Genomic DNA, 13,541 nt, shown 5'->3' with positions numbered 1-13,541 from the left:
AAAATGATTCTTTCTCTGAATATCAGATTTCCCCACTCTGCCTTCTGCTGGCTTCCCTGCACAATCGAGGCGAAGGACAGTGACCCAGTGGGCAGCAGGGGCACAGGCTGCCTGGCTGACACGGCTTGGGTCAGGTGCAGCAAACACATAGATGGGAATACTAAATAAATACTTTATTTGCTTATAACAGTGGCACTTTTTAGTGTGTTAAAAGGGCCATTCAGGCAGAAGTGAGCTACTTAACCAGCTGATGTCTTTTTGGTAATACACGCTTGCAGTTTGACATAGATGCTAATGTTGAGAGTGAATTTATTTAGTGGTTTACATCTCTGCTCACCACTGATCCCCTCTTCTTACATTATAAAAGCATATCTGTCTAGCACACCCACAGGCAAGGATCTTTAAATCTTCTTGTGCAGATAGGCAAGGTAAGGTGCTGGTGAGGTGACTTTCAGAAGTTGCTTCAGGACATCTGTGACAGGACCAGGCGCTGAGCAATCCCCAGCACAGCCTGCTAGCCAGAAGACCTCTAAGGGCTTCTTCTGAAGCCCATCCCTGCTAATGGGATCACTGAAGAAAGTAGCCCTAACAGTTCAAAAAGTAGAGATGTGCAGGTTTGTAGAAGTGCCTGGGTTTCTATGGCTGGACAAGCTCCCATCTGTCAGGTTGGCCTCTGCAGGCAGGCATCTTGCCGCTCTGAAGTGAAATGGGTTTGCTTAAACCACGCTTGTATTTCACTTTGCACTAATTACGGGTAGTTTAAATGAGCATGTTTCATTTTGTACTGACAGCAGTCTGGGAGCAATTAATGTGGTTATTTAATGTAGTTCCCCTCATTATGTTCCCGTTTTATTACAGCATCTGTGATTTTTCTGAACATAACCTGATGATGTGTACTAGGCCTATTGTATTTAGGCCAGCTCTTAGAAGCAAACTCTCAGTTAAACTGCTAAACTCCGCTATCTTATCGTTTTGTGCCATTATTAGGATCCTGACTTCAGGCCCATTGTCTCTGAAATGCATTTTCATGTGCTTCTGAAAGGCCAGTGCCTTGCTTACATGATGTTGTCTGTGCTTATTACTTTCAGAGAAGCCGACAAATTAGTTCTAGGAATAAAACCAGTTAGATAGTTATGCCAATTACTAGTTATAAGAACAATCTTGGAATAGTAAAGTGCACTCTTGTGAAAATAAGTAGCAGGAAAGAACCCAAATGAAAGCTCAGCACAAGGTTTTGTGCCCATCGTGCTTGTAAAGCCACAAGAGCCTTCTTAGTGGGGTAGCAAACTGCAAGGGAGAATGGGACTGAGTGTTTTGTTTTTTTTTTCTAATCTCCTTTATACCATGAACTTTCTGTAGTTCGTTTGCCATAAAGTGCTTTCTTTTTGTTTACCAGTGATGCAGTTTGGAAAAGGCAAGTCGTGTTACTACAGGTTCCTGACCAAAGGCCAGCAGTGGATCTGGCTGCAGACACACTACTACATCACCTACCACCAGTGGAATTCCAAGCCCGAGTTCATCGTTTGCACTCACCTGGTAGTTAGGTAGGAGCAAGCTCCAATCACTTTACACTGCCTGTTCCGTGCACACATCCATTATGTTTCCTGGTCCTGTTTTGTGTTAGCCAAATATTTGCTGTGCACCTTAGCACACTAAGATGGTATGCAATTGTATACAGTACGACAGGAAATATGGGGAAAAACATAATGTGTTCTCACCGCTCTTTGGCAACTGGTCTGGAAGCCACCACTGGCCACATCTATCAGTGTTGTTGTGTTCCTCTTCTGTCCCCAGTGATGACATGACATGGTATCACAAGGAATTGAAGCTCACAAGGCATCACAAGGAGTCAGGCAGCTTTATGGGCTTCAAAACTCTTTAAATATTCATGACCTAGCTATGACCTACCATGGTAGCTGCTGTCCTGCTGGCTGCGTTCCTTGCCCACAGCGTGGCCCAGGATCCCCTCCAGTGGGATGCTGCTCTGGGCTCGGCTGCAGAGCTGGGCTGGAGCCAGCCACGAGTGGAAGCACTGGAGCTGCTGTGTTACCACCACCACTGCAAAAACAGTCATCATATGGGGATATATCTAGTGGAGGGCTTAAAAAAATACCGACATACTGGTTTGATCTATTAACTTGATTAAACGTATGGCTTGGCACATCTTTCTTTACTTCCAGGAATCAATTTGCAATTTTTTTTGTGTTCCTGTCAAACACCTCGAAGAAAAAGCACAAGTAAACTGGGAATCTTTCCTGTGTTCAGAAACAGACTGAGGACACCTTACACTGATAAACAGGTGTCAGTGGTTACAGTGCTGATACAAACTACATGTCAAGAGCTATTTTAAGCAAATGTTAGATGGAGAGATTGGTTCTGAGTTGTGTTGCTTCTGCCATCCTTCAGGCAATTGGGCTGCACTTCAAGCTCTGAATTTATTGTGCATGGACTTGTTTCTTCTGCTCTCAGTGCCTCTTAAGCCTGGTGATAATCCCAAATAGATTTTGAAATACAGTTGTCTTGTACAGCTAAGGCTTAGAATATATCATTGAAACACACACGTTAAATGAACTTTAGGTTTAAAGCATGATTTCAGGAAAATTTAGTGCTTACGCTGGTATAATTAAGTTCTTCTCAGCATCTTCTCTTGCCCCCACAAAGGTTGTGGCCTGTTTGTATTTCAGCAGCCTTAGTTCTGACACTTTTCAGCGCCCACAGCACACAGCCGCTCAGAGTCTTTAGAACATCCTCTGCAATTTATCCCAGTGGTGAATCATGTGGCATTGTTTACTGTAAATATTTTATTATTTAAGAGAAAAAAATAGTAAGGGAAGCAAATACAGACTTTAGAGGCACATTGATGGGGATTCTGGTATCCACCTCGCATTGCAGCTGGGCAGCCGGCATTTTGTGTGCAGAGCTCCCATCAGGGCGAGGGATTTTAACCCTGATGTGGCAGGCATGGTGTTGTGTACACCTCCAGAGCTTTGCTTTTAGACAACTGTTGTCTGAAGGCATCCAGGGCCAAAATCTTCAAAGGGGTGTCTACATCTGTGCTTGGAAGGATGAGACCAATTAATCCCACAGTCCTGCTTGGGTGGAGTGGGACGTGACACTGCCCTGTTTTTTCTGATCTCTGGACCTTCAGTGCACGTGGTTATTCACAGATTGCAAGGCTTTACCCTGATGGTCCTGTGAGCACCTTGTATAGGAGTGTGCACATGTGTGTGAGCTGTGCACAGCTTCTGACTCAATGGGAAAACTCTATCGTGACCCCGTGTGGAAGATGCACTGCAGTACGTAACACCCAGTGCATCTGTTTTCATGGACAGCTGAGGCCTGACACTAAAAAACTTTAAATTTTTCATCGTTTTTGTTAGTTATGCGGAGGTTCGAGCTGAAAGGAGGCGAGATCTTGGCCTTGAAGAGTCATCAATTGAACTGGCATCCTCTTCTATAAAGGTACCATGTTTCTTCACATTTGAATGAATAGGCTTTAAACCACAGTTATCACTTACTGATCTTAGGAAAATACCTCTTCCTTCTCCTTTTCCTTTCCTCCCCTCTCCTTCCAAGCCTTCAGCTGGGTTATGGCTCACACAGATACACAGAAGTTTTACACTACATGGCTCTGAGCTGTCCCATCTTTGTGCAGGCATAAAACAGCAAATTCAGCAGTTGCCTTGCGTACACCTCTTTTGTTAATGCCAACTTGTCATCAATACTCAGACAAAGATTGGAAGTGAAGGGAAAACAACACAACTGGTTCTTATTCCAGATTTCTGCTCTGTTTGCACCATTGGGCATGATAGCATCATGTGTAGGATTTTGACCAGAGCAGTAATTCCCGTGGTTCAAATCAGTGTGGCATCCCAACATGCCTGCCCAATTAACAAGGTCATTTCGGTTCCTTTTAAGTTCTTCCTCTCAGTAGTTTACAAGACCAATAAAGCAGCTCCAAGTGGAATTATCATTCCATTATTTTATAGAAAATCATGCCATTATTTTAAGAAATCATTTATGGGATGCAGGTCCCAGGACCTTTCACGCTGGAGCAAGGGCTGCCTTGCCTTCTCTCTCACCACAGCACATTTGTGTATCCGTCCCCTCCATGCAACGGCTGAGATGTTTTTCTGCAGACGTTAAGCTTCATCTGCTGGTGCAAGGCAGCAGGAGGAGAGGCAGAGTGACTGCTCCCATTCCTTGCTCTTCTGGAGGGGAGTGGGGAGCTGGGGAGCTCCCAGGGAGGCGTGGGGAGGTGACATGGTCTCCCACAGCCTGCAGGTGAAACAGCCACATTATGTAAACCATCTGCCAAGTGGTGTCTTGTCGTTGCGCGGTGACACCTCCAACACTGCTCATATTCGCTGGGTTAGGCTGTTTCCCTCTGGGCTGGGAGGGTGAAGGCATCGGGGTGCCCACTGAGGGGCAGCCTGGCTGCCTCCCCGGGGTGGAGTCGTGCAGCCCTGCTGGCCCTCCAGCACCAGGCCTGTTATTTTCCCTCTGATGACCCGTGCTTGGCTCCCTGCAGAGCCACGGCAGCTACCTGGACGTGGGGCAGTGCGGCAGCAGCCAGGAGGCCAGCCGGGAAGGAGTGTCACTGTCGTCCCACAGCTCCCGCCGCTCCTCGCACACTGCACTCTCTGACTCTGCCTGTAGGTGCCCGGCATGGCGGGGGGAAGGAGGGGGGGCAAGGGGCAGAGCACCCTCCGAAATCCGTGGGTGGGGTGGGAGACTTCCACCAGCAGGGACCGAGTCTGTTCGGGGGGTGCTCAGCATCAGGGACTGAGGCGTTGCGGTGCCACCGGTGCCACATGCCGTGTCCTCCGTCACCCACGTGAGACCAGGGGTGGGCGGTTTGGGGACACAGCCCCACAGCACTCGGGTGGCTGCTGGTCTGCACGGGGAGCTCAGGCTCAGCGGGGACAGCCAGGCATGGGTCTGCCACCCCGCCGCCATGTCACAACAAAATGTCTCTTTTCCAGCCACCTCATCCATGCGGCACACCGACACCAGCACTCCCACCTGCCCGGCAGTGCCAGAGAAGGCAGCCCTGCGGCTGGCATTGGCTGGAGGCGCCCAGGTCGGTGCTGCTAAAAAAAAAAGAGCTGGCAGACCTTGGTCTTGCCCTCGGAGGGATCTGATCCCCACCTCTGAATGTGTGGGGCCGGGACTGGGGTGTCCTGGGGCACAGCAGAGCTGCTGGAGGAAACATGGCTGCCTCCTGTCTCAGGGTTCATTGCTCCTCAAGGCCAAACACCTGCTCACCCCACTTCTCTTGGGGTTTGTACATGTGAAACAGCTTTTGTCCAAACACTGAGGGTTTACACTTAGCAGGGGGCATGCAGGAGCTCACATTGTCCCCTCAGCCACCCACATGAAGCTTCTTGCTTTCAAACTTCCCACACTTGTTCCTCACCAGAGTTGGGTGGCCAGCATGAGGCGGTACCACACCAACTCTGTGCTGGAGGTGCTGTGGGCCTGCAGTAAGGTGGAGTTCTCATTTCTAGGCCCTAGCAACTCCTCCAGCCCCTGGCGAACACCTCCCTCAGCATCCCGTGGCTCAGCCAGCAGTCCCCTCTCAGCACGCCGTGATGGTATGTGTTTGCTTCGCTGGATATGCTCTGGTGTCCTGCCCCCGTGCTGGGCAGGGGGTGAAGGGTTTGTGCTGGGGCTTGTCAGGCTGGGCCCTGCTTCGCTGTCCCTGCTCCCAGCACGATCTAGGACACCATGGTGACAGTTTAAGGGAAGGCTTAGACTTGTTGAACCACTGGGGGCTGCTGAAGACTCATCTCTGTATTGTTAGCAGCTGGCACAGGCTGATAAAACACTACAGAGTGTTATTGCCCTGGTAGAGGAAGGGGGTGGCATAGGATGTCTGAGATAGGCTAGGAGAAAAAAAAAATAAATATATATATATGGGAGTTACATATATAAATAATTATACATACTCATATGTAAATATGGATATAAATTATATTTATAAATAATAACCAGTCCGTTATTTCAGTAACCTGCCCACCTTGTACCAAGGAATTTGCTTTTCTGGAACCAGCATCATTACAAATGTGCATGGCAGGACCGGTCCTACCTGTGACTTGTTCTCCACTCCCCACAGCCAGTGTACCACTTCCCGGCCCAGCTGGGGATGATGCACCAGCTGAAAGAGCAGCTGGAGGAGAGGACTCGCATACTGCAAGCAGACATCAAGACACAGCAAGAGGAGCTCCATGTCATCAAGGAGCAGCTCCAGCTGGTGCAGGACTCCAACCTGCAGGTACCTGCTGCCCACGCTGTTCCCAGCCCACGAACAGGGTGCTGTTCCGTGCAGATCAGTGACAAGGTTGGCTATGGCAAAAGCACTTAGAAATGAGCTCTGGATAAATTGGTAGTATAGTCTCAGATGGCCAGAGAGGTGTCTCCTGAGAGGTAGCTGGCATCACTGTCTGCTTAAGTATTTACATGGTTTAGAAAAACAGTCGCAAGGAAGTGGTCAAGCTGTTCAGAAGTCTCCTCTGCGTGGTGAGCTCGGTGGTTCGGTGGCTGGTTAACGATGCTGCATTCCCTGGTGCCACCCCTGCGGCATGTAACAGGTGTAATGGGACTGGAACAGTTGTGACTCTGAATGTGCACAAGCTAACATGACTCTCTGTTATCCATGGTTCACTTTGCTGTTTAGAGCAAATTTAGAGCTGTGGTGTTACACACCCGGCTGCCACAGTGCTGTGAAACCCCAATTTTAGTAGCAAAACTGAAGCACCATCTAGTGGCAGTTGCCATATACGAGCTGTCTCATCATTCTTCCCATGACAACTCATGCACCTCTTCTTGTTAAAGATTCTGATGCAGCAACCGATTCCCTTGGTCTTCAACAACGTGCAGCACCAGAGCCCCAGGAGACCCCCACCGCCGCCAGGGACGCCCCGGCAGGCCAGCGCCAAGAAGTCCCCCCAGCCAGGCGCGATGGGGACCAAGCACTACGGGGGCCCCCACGAGCCCTCACAGCGCCAGTTCCTCAGGGAGCCCTGTGGCACGTCCTCCCAGGTGGCTGGCTGCCTCCCCTGTCCCCTGCCTGGCTTTTTATGCGCGTGCCTGCTGGCTCTAAGCATTATGTGGGGATACCCGCCGCTGTCCTGCTCATCTCCGCCCTGCTTGCTTTACTCCATAGCTGGTACTATGACACCTGTGTCAAGATCGTTGCAAATGACACCGTTCAGCTGTACAAATCAAAGTTCGGTAGCCTAAAAATGTCAGAGCACAGTGAGTGCTGGAGCCATCCCAGAACCAAGTGGGAAGTCTGGCTTCTGATTCATGGTGCTTGCAGTCACCACCCAGAGTTTTTTTGCAGTCAGCAAGAATTGGGACTTCATAGTTCAGGGAGCTAGGCATAATTGTGAAAGAGGGTTTGTTGCTTTTTTTCTGGCCCAGATTTCTTGGAAGGCAGCTTTGAAAAACAAGTTTGACATCATTAGACCTAAATTCACTGCATAGATCAGAATCATAGAATGGTTTGAGTCGGAAGGGACCTTAAAGACCATTGTCCTATCATTACAATCCCTGATAAAGGATCCCTCCCCAGCTTTCCTGTAGGCCCCCTTTACTTACTGGAGGGCTGTTATAAAGTCTCCCTAGCTCTAGAGAAGAGATTGGCCCCCATCTTCTTGGGAAAGGATTGTGGTGCCCAAAAATACCCATGCAGGTATGGAGGAAGCAGGAGGAGCATTACTTGGGGACTTTGCACGCCCCCTCCCTTTGTAAGCTGCTCTGTTCTCCGTCCAGCTGTGTTCCGCTCTGCCCATGGGCTCTGATGCAGCAGGAGAGGCTGCCAGCCCCTGCTCTGCCAGAACAATAAATGCACACAGGGTGTTTGTCCTCACAGACATACAGTTCCTATTGCTCTGTTCAGGGAGAACATCCACAATTCATTGTCTTTTTCCCAGCTGCATCCTTCGAGCAGTTGCTCTAGCTGCCTAACAGGGAGCTTTAAAATCTTACCTGTGTGTTTACGTCTGCATTTCAGGTACCACAGCAGCAGCAGCACCTCATGAGAGGAAACCAAGCCCAACAAACGTGTCTGCCAGGGCAGACGAGCATTTCAATGCCCCTCTACAACAACCCCGTGGTGTTTTCGCAAGCACATCCCATTACAGTGGCTGCCCAGATGCCGACTGACATGAGCGAAAGGCAGCCGCAGTCCGACTACATCCAGGACAGGAGCCTCAGGTACGAGCTGGGCCTGTCTTCCCAGACCTGAGTCTTGGTCACTCTGAAGCGCCAGGGTCTCTATTTTCCAGCCAAAATGGGTACTATGGCAAAAACATTACTCTTTTATACGAAGTTGGAAACTGCCCCAGACTATACAACTGCCTTTCAGGGAGGTATCTGCAGACATTGTCTAGGGGATCCAGCCACTGCAAAACATCGTGTAAAGGAACAAGAGAAACCAGGCTGCCTAGAGTCTCACCATCTATAAACATCTATAATACATTTTCATGTATTTCTCACGTGATTTGGCAGGCTTTGGCTCATCTCGGGTCACAAAGTGACGATAAGCATCCTATTTCATTGCCTTCTTTCAGGGAGAATCGGTGGTGCTTTGCATGCTTTTTGGGAGGTCTTAGGGGTTTTTTCTAGAGCCTAGTGGTCAACAGTTTGGTCCGTCCCTGCCCTGACTGTCCTCTCTTTTCCTCCACCGCAGAATGCTGCTGGACCAGTCCATCCAAGCCATGATGCCCGCCGCCAATGGCAGCGCTCAGGCCGCGCTGAGCGGCACCAGCAGGCAGCAGGGAAAGTGAGTCCTTGCTTAGTATCGTAGCAGGGTGCTTGCATAAGATCACGCAGACACAAACCATGCTTGGCGGGGAGGGGGACGCTCATGGCAGGTTCTGCACAGCATGACAAACCCTGCTGCAGTTTGATTCCTGCAGCACCCGGGCTGCCCAGGGTGGTGGCTCTGGGGTTGGTGTCTCACACCGTGTTTTCCCCCTCGTGGCAGATTCGTGGCGGAGCAGCAGACCTTGCCTCCCCCCATGCAGATGCAGCCCATCACCTGCAGCACGGTCCGGCCCCCCGCCCCCTCGCCCATCTTCTCCCCATCTGTGGTGATCCCCCACGCCAGCTTCACCTCCCACCAGACCAGCGCCCCGGTTCACCTCCACCAGTGGTCGCAGCAGCAGGTGCAGCAGCACCGCCTCTACCTTCAGGTGAGGGAGCTGGAGCAGCTTTGTAGGTGTGCACGGGGCTGGGGTTGGGGGCTGAGGGTTTTTTTTTTTGGAAGAAATGAGGCTTACGACTAATCAGACCTAGCCTGGCATGACAACGTGCCTCCTGCTGTTACGTCTCAGCATAGCAAGTTTGTTTTTTCTTAATCAGCTGCAGTCACTTCCTTCAGTAAATGATTGTTTCCCAACACAAACTTCTGTAGAAGGTGATCTGGGTTTTTCAGTGCACGTTTTCCATCAGTTAACTTCCATCAGTGCTAAGTTAACGATGCTGCCAAGGAGAGGGGCTGTTGAAACTAATTATTAATGAGCAATACACTCTCCAAGGCTTGCCGGGTTGGCAGAGGTAAGCTATGGTCCTCCTGGCAAAGACGGTAGCACACAGAGCAGGAGGAAGAGAGACAGCTGGAAGTCGTGCTGCAGGGCTGCATTTAGGGTCATCTTCTGGTACTTCTTCTCCAAGAGCCTCAGCAGCAAGGCACGGTGTGGCCAGGCACGCGGCAGGGCTGATTTGCCTTCATGTCTCCCCACAGATGCAAGGTCCTGAGGCGGTGCCGGGGGGCCCGAGCCCGCGTGTTTTCCAGCCAGCCCATGTCCCGCAGCAGAACCCCCTGAGCTACTTCCTGCACCCGCAGCCGCAGAGCCGCCACGCACAGGGCCAGGCCTGCAACCTGCAGGACCTGCCTGAAATGCAGCTGCCCTGACCGCCGGCTCCCCAAGGCAGGGACAACCTTGGCCGCGGTGGCTCGGCAACCCGAGCGCAGGGGGAGCGGGGACGGAGCCGTCGGAGCACAGACGGGTGAGGTCGGGCCCCGTGGGGGCCGGGATGGTTCCACCAGGGGCAGATGGCTCTGGAGGACACCTCGTGGATTGGGATTTCCATGGGGCTGAGCTGGGATCTTCTGGTGGTACAACCACTGCCAAAGAGAGCCCTGGGGCTGTGAGTGGCCGCAAGCCCCAGCCACGCCTGTCCTGGAGGGAGGGCACCTTCAAGGGCAAGGAGCAGGAGGATACATATGGTGGGGCTCCTGCCCACTGGAGCTCGGCTCCAAAAGCAGCTGTAAACTTGTCGGTGCAAAAGCTGTGCTTCGTTTGGGAGCCACGGGCAGGCGGGGGGGGTGCTGCTGCAGGTCATCAAGCCATGCGTGCCTGTGCCAGCACCAGGTATGGCTCCTGTGACCAGGACGGTGACGGGTGGCCGGCTCCAGGAGCTGCTTGATCAGGTCACCACGGAGAGCACTTGGCACCGCAGCAAAGCCTTGTCCCTTCAGAGCTTTGGTGCTGGAAGGCACTGTGAAGGTAAGCCCAGCGCTTGCAGCACACACAGGCTGCAGCAGTCACAGGAGGGATTGCCGTGTACATAGCTCTTGTCTCGCTCTAGTAGGTCCGTTGTGGATTTTTTTCCTTTTTTCTATACCTCAACCCCACCATTTTTGTTTTCCAGGAGATTGGATAATGCTGCTAATTTACATAACACCACTTTTGCCTGAATTTCTTACTGTAGTTATACCAGCTCACATCACAACTAGTAAGATACTCGTCATGTTTTACTGTGGTTAACAAGTGCAGATAAATTTATATGGTTTTTACTCCCTGTAGACAAATATTTTTCAGGTTACGGACAAAGAATCCTTACTCTTTCTTTTCTGTTGTTTTGTTTTGTTCCAAGTGGATGTTGTTGTGTATGTTTCTTTACATGAAAACAAGCAAACAACACGTAGACCATCATGTGACAGCAAACTTTGTGGTTTTGCTAGGTCATATTTCAATTTGACAACCCTGAAACGTATACTCACAATGACACAGGCACTGTTACAAGCCTATAGGGTCAGCAATAAATTGTATTTTTGTAAATTGTCACTTTTTAACTATATGTTTATATTTATGAATTGAAAACCAGTTTATTCCTCAGTGGGTGTATAGTTAAGTGTCCCTACTGTTTGTGTCTTTCCAAAGGAAAAATGAAAATGTACATTTTTTGAGGCATTAGTAGCTGAGTACTAACCGTGGGCGCTGTTCCAGCCCAAACACAGAAGATGGTTTAGGCCATTATTTAAGCTGTGGAGGATGGTGGTTTGTTAGGAGTAGGGTCATCCAGCAGGGCTGCACCAGCATGCAGCAAGAGCAATGTTTGGGGACAGGTTTGTTTGTAACCCCTGTCGTGACCAATCAAAGCTGGGGGGGGTGGTTGGGCTTTTTATTATTTTTTTTTAATTTGTATTTGTTGTTTCCCTGGCTCTCTGCCCCACCCCAGCAGCTGCACAGTGGTGCTGACCCCGCAGCGTCTGGCACAAGTAGCCCTGTCTTCAGGAAACGGGGGAGCGGGCAAGGTGGTGTACAGGTGGGGGTACAGCTGTAGCTGGAGACAGCGGGCGCTGCAGGGACACCTGCATCTACAGCTCGCATGCGAACAAAAGCCGTGAGAAGCCCGGCCTTCCACGGGCCTTGGTTGCTTGGTGCTGGGGGCAGTGGTTGTGCACCCCTGGGATGCCGGCAGTGAAGAATTGGGTGTCGCAGAGCAGGCGGAGGGGAGGTGCAGCCACGGCGTACAGCAGCACAGGGAGGAAAACACATGCACAGAGGCTCGCATGTGTGCTAAGGACACACTGCTGTACACATCTGATGTCCCAGTACTGCTGGTGGGAGGCAAAGGCCATGCAGTTCCCTGCCTTGCCCACTAAACCTGCAACACAGCGGCTGGGCTGCAGTGTGCCAGCCCTGCGCGTCAGCCCAGGCATGGTGGGTGTCAGTGAACCCTTCTTGGTGGTGGTGCTTGGGGTCGGGGTTGGGGTCTGGGGGAGACAGGGGGTTGTTAGCAGGGCTTGCTAGGGAGGAGGCAGGAGTTTGCTGGCTTTCAAAGCAAGTCCAAGGAGTGGTTGGAGAGGGTTGCAGGGCAGTGGGTGTGCCGGACGGGGCTGTGCCCCCGCACAGCCCTTCTGATGGCAGCGTCTCGGCAGGGAGTGTAGATTTGCAAGGATGTTTACATGTTCAGTTGGCCTTGCTAAGAACAAGCGACATAAAACGCACTTTATCAGAACCTCTCCCCTGAACACACTTTAGTTCCAGAGCCCACCCCAGCTCCTGGCGCAGGTGCTCATGGTGCCAGGTGCAGGCACCCAGCACAGCACAGGCATGGGTATGGGCACAGGCAGAACTGGGCTCCCGAGGGCAAAGTTCCCCAGCCCCATGGTGGGGCTGGCTCTGTCCCTGCTCAGCCTGCCTCTGGGCAGGGGCAAGGCTGGCTCAGGGGCCCAGGCTTTTTGCCTTCTGTCACCACTCATGCTCAAAAGATAAATGACTAAATAAATCTCTTTATTCAGGTTGAGTTGTATTTGTTTACCTCGGTGTTAGCTACGAGCTGTGTTTCTGGGACCTGTTTGGAATGAAGGGTTGCTGGTGGGTTTGGTTCACCCCCAGGTACTTACGAGAGACCCCCAAGCATGAGGTGGTCACATAGGCGGGTGGGAATATGAGCAGTGCTGCCTGTGCCAGGAGTTGGGCTCCAGCATCAGTGCTCACTAATGTCCTGAGGCTTTCTAGCACACAAGCACCTATATACTATCTCTCTCTACATACATAGATACACAGATATGTTTTTAATGTGCATATATATGTATGTATGTATATATATATAGGCCACACAATTCCAGACCTCTGAAAACACAGGCAGCTTTAATTAATAAAGTCTTGCACTTTTAGCATATTTGTACATATAAGCTAAAGCCTGGTGGGTACCATCAGGCTGGTTTGACAAACACAGTGAGAAGTTACTGTACATATTGTAACATAGTCCATGTAAAAAAAAAAAGAGGAAGAAAAAATATGAAAAAAATGTTAGAACTGACTATAAATCTTGGTTTATTTTATATGATGTCAAATATAGATACGTTTATAAATGTTACTATTCTTAAAAGTATTTTGTAATGGGAAAAAGGAAGTGTCTTATGAAGATGAACAGTAAAGATTTTATTCTCGTTTTGAATCTATGTCCCTGCACAGCTCCATTGGATGGCAGTCTGTGCATTTTGACAAGCTTTAAAGAGATTGTACATAGTATTTTCCAAAAAAAAAAAAGAAAGAAAAAGAAATAAAAGCATACTTGCAAGACCTCTTACACAACTTGTGCTGTTGTTATTCCCTGAGTGGTGTGGGTCAGGCAGACGATCAGACCGCTCCTTGCTCTCTAGGAAGTGCAAGAGCTGCAGCCATGGCACGCACATACACGTGTATAAACAGCTGAAGAGAGGGGGCTCAAGAGACTGCTATTTTCATGACCAGTGCAAGAAGGAGTAAGGGCAACGCATGAATTTGAAAGAACAA

General features: G+C 50.3%; 1 protein-coding gene across 1 annotated transcript in view; it reads left to right on the top strand.

Annotated features, from left to right (window-relative positions):
* Window positions 1–13,277, top strand: part of PASD1 (PAS domain containing repressor 1) — a 46,760-nt gene extending 33,483 nt beyond the window's left edge. Inside the window, exons 12-22 of the mRNA XM_035541218.2 lie at window positions 1,397–1,544; window positions 3,381–3,462; window positions 4,532–4,655; window positions 4,986–5,083; window positions 5,511–5,597; window positions 6,119–6,277; window positions 6,838–7,044; window positions 8,021–8,223; window positions 8,699–8,791; window positions 8,996–9,203; window positions 9,755–13,277. Coding sequence (XP_035397111.1) covers window positions 1,397–1,544; window positions 3,381–3,462; window positions 4,532–4,655; window positions 4,986–5,083; window positions 5,511–5,597; window positions 6,119–6,277; window positions 6,838–7,044; window positions 8,021–8,223; window positions 8,699–8,791; window positions 8,996–9,203; window positions 9,755–9,925 — 1,580 coding nt within the window. The 3' untranslated portion in view covers window positions 9,926–13,277. The remainder of the gene's footprint in view (window positions 1–1,396; window positions 1,545–3,380; window positions 3,463–4,531; window positions 4,656–4,985; window positions 5,084–5,510; window positions 5,598–6,118; window positions 6,278–6,837; window positions 7,045–8,020; window positions 8,224–8,698; window positions 8,792–8,995; window positions 9,204–9,754) is intronic.
* Window positions 13,278–13,541: the final 264 nt, after the last annotated feature.

Source organism: Cygnus atratus, chromosome 13, assembly GCF_013377495.2.
Source record: "Cygnus atratus isolate AKBS03 ecotype Queensland, Australia chromosome 13, CAtr_DNAZoo_HiC_assembly, whole genome shotgun sequence".
Lineage (NCBI taxonomy): Eukaryota > Metazoa > Chordata > Aves > Anseriformes > Anatidae > Cygnus > Cygnus atratus.
Note: the sequence above shows the minus strand (reverse complement) of the source record. Positions and strands in the feature narration are given on the sequence as shown.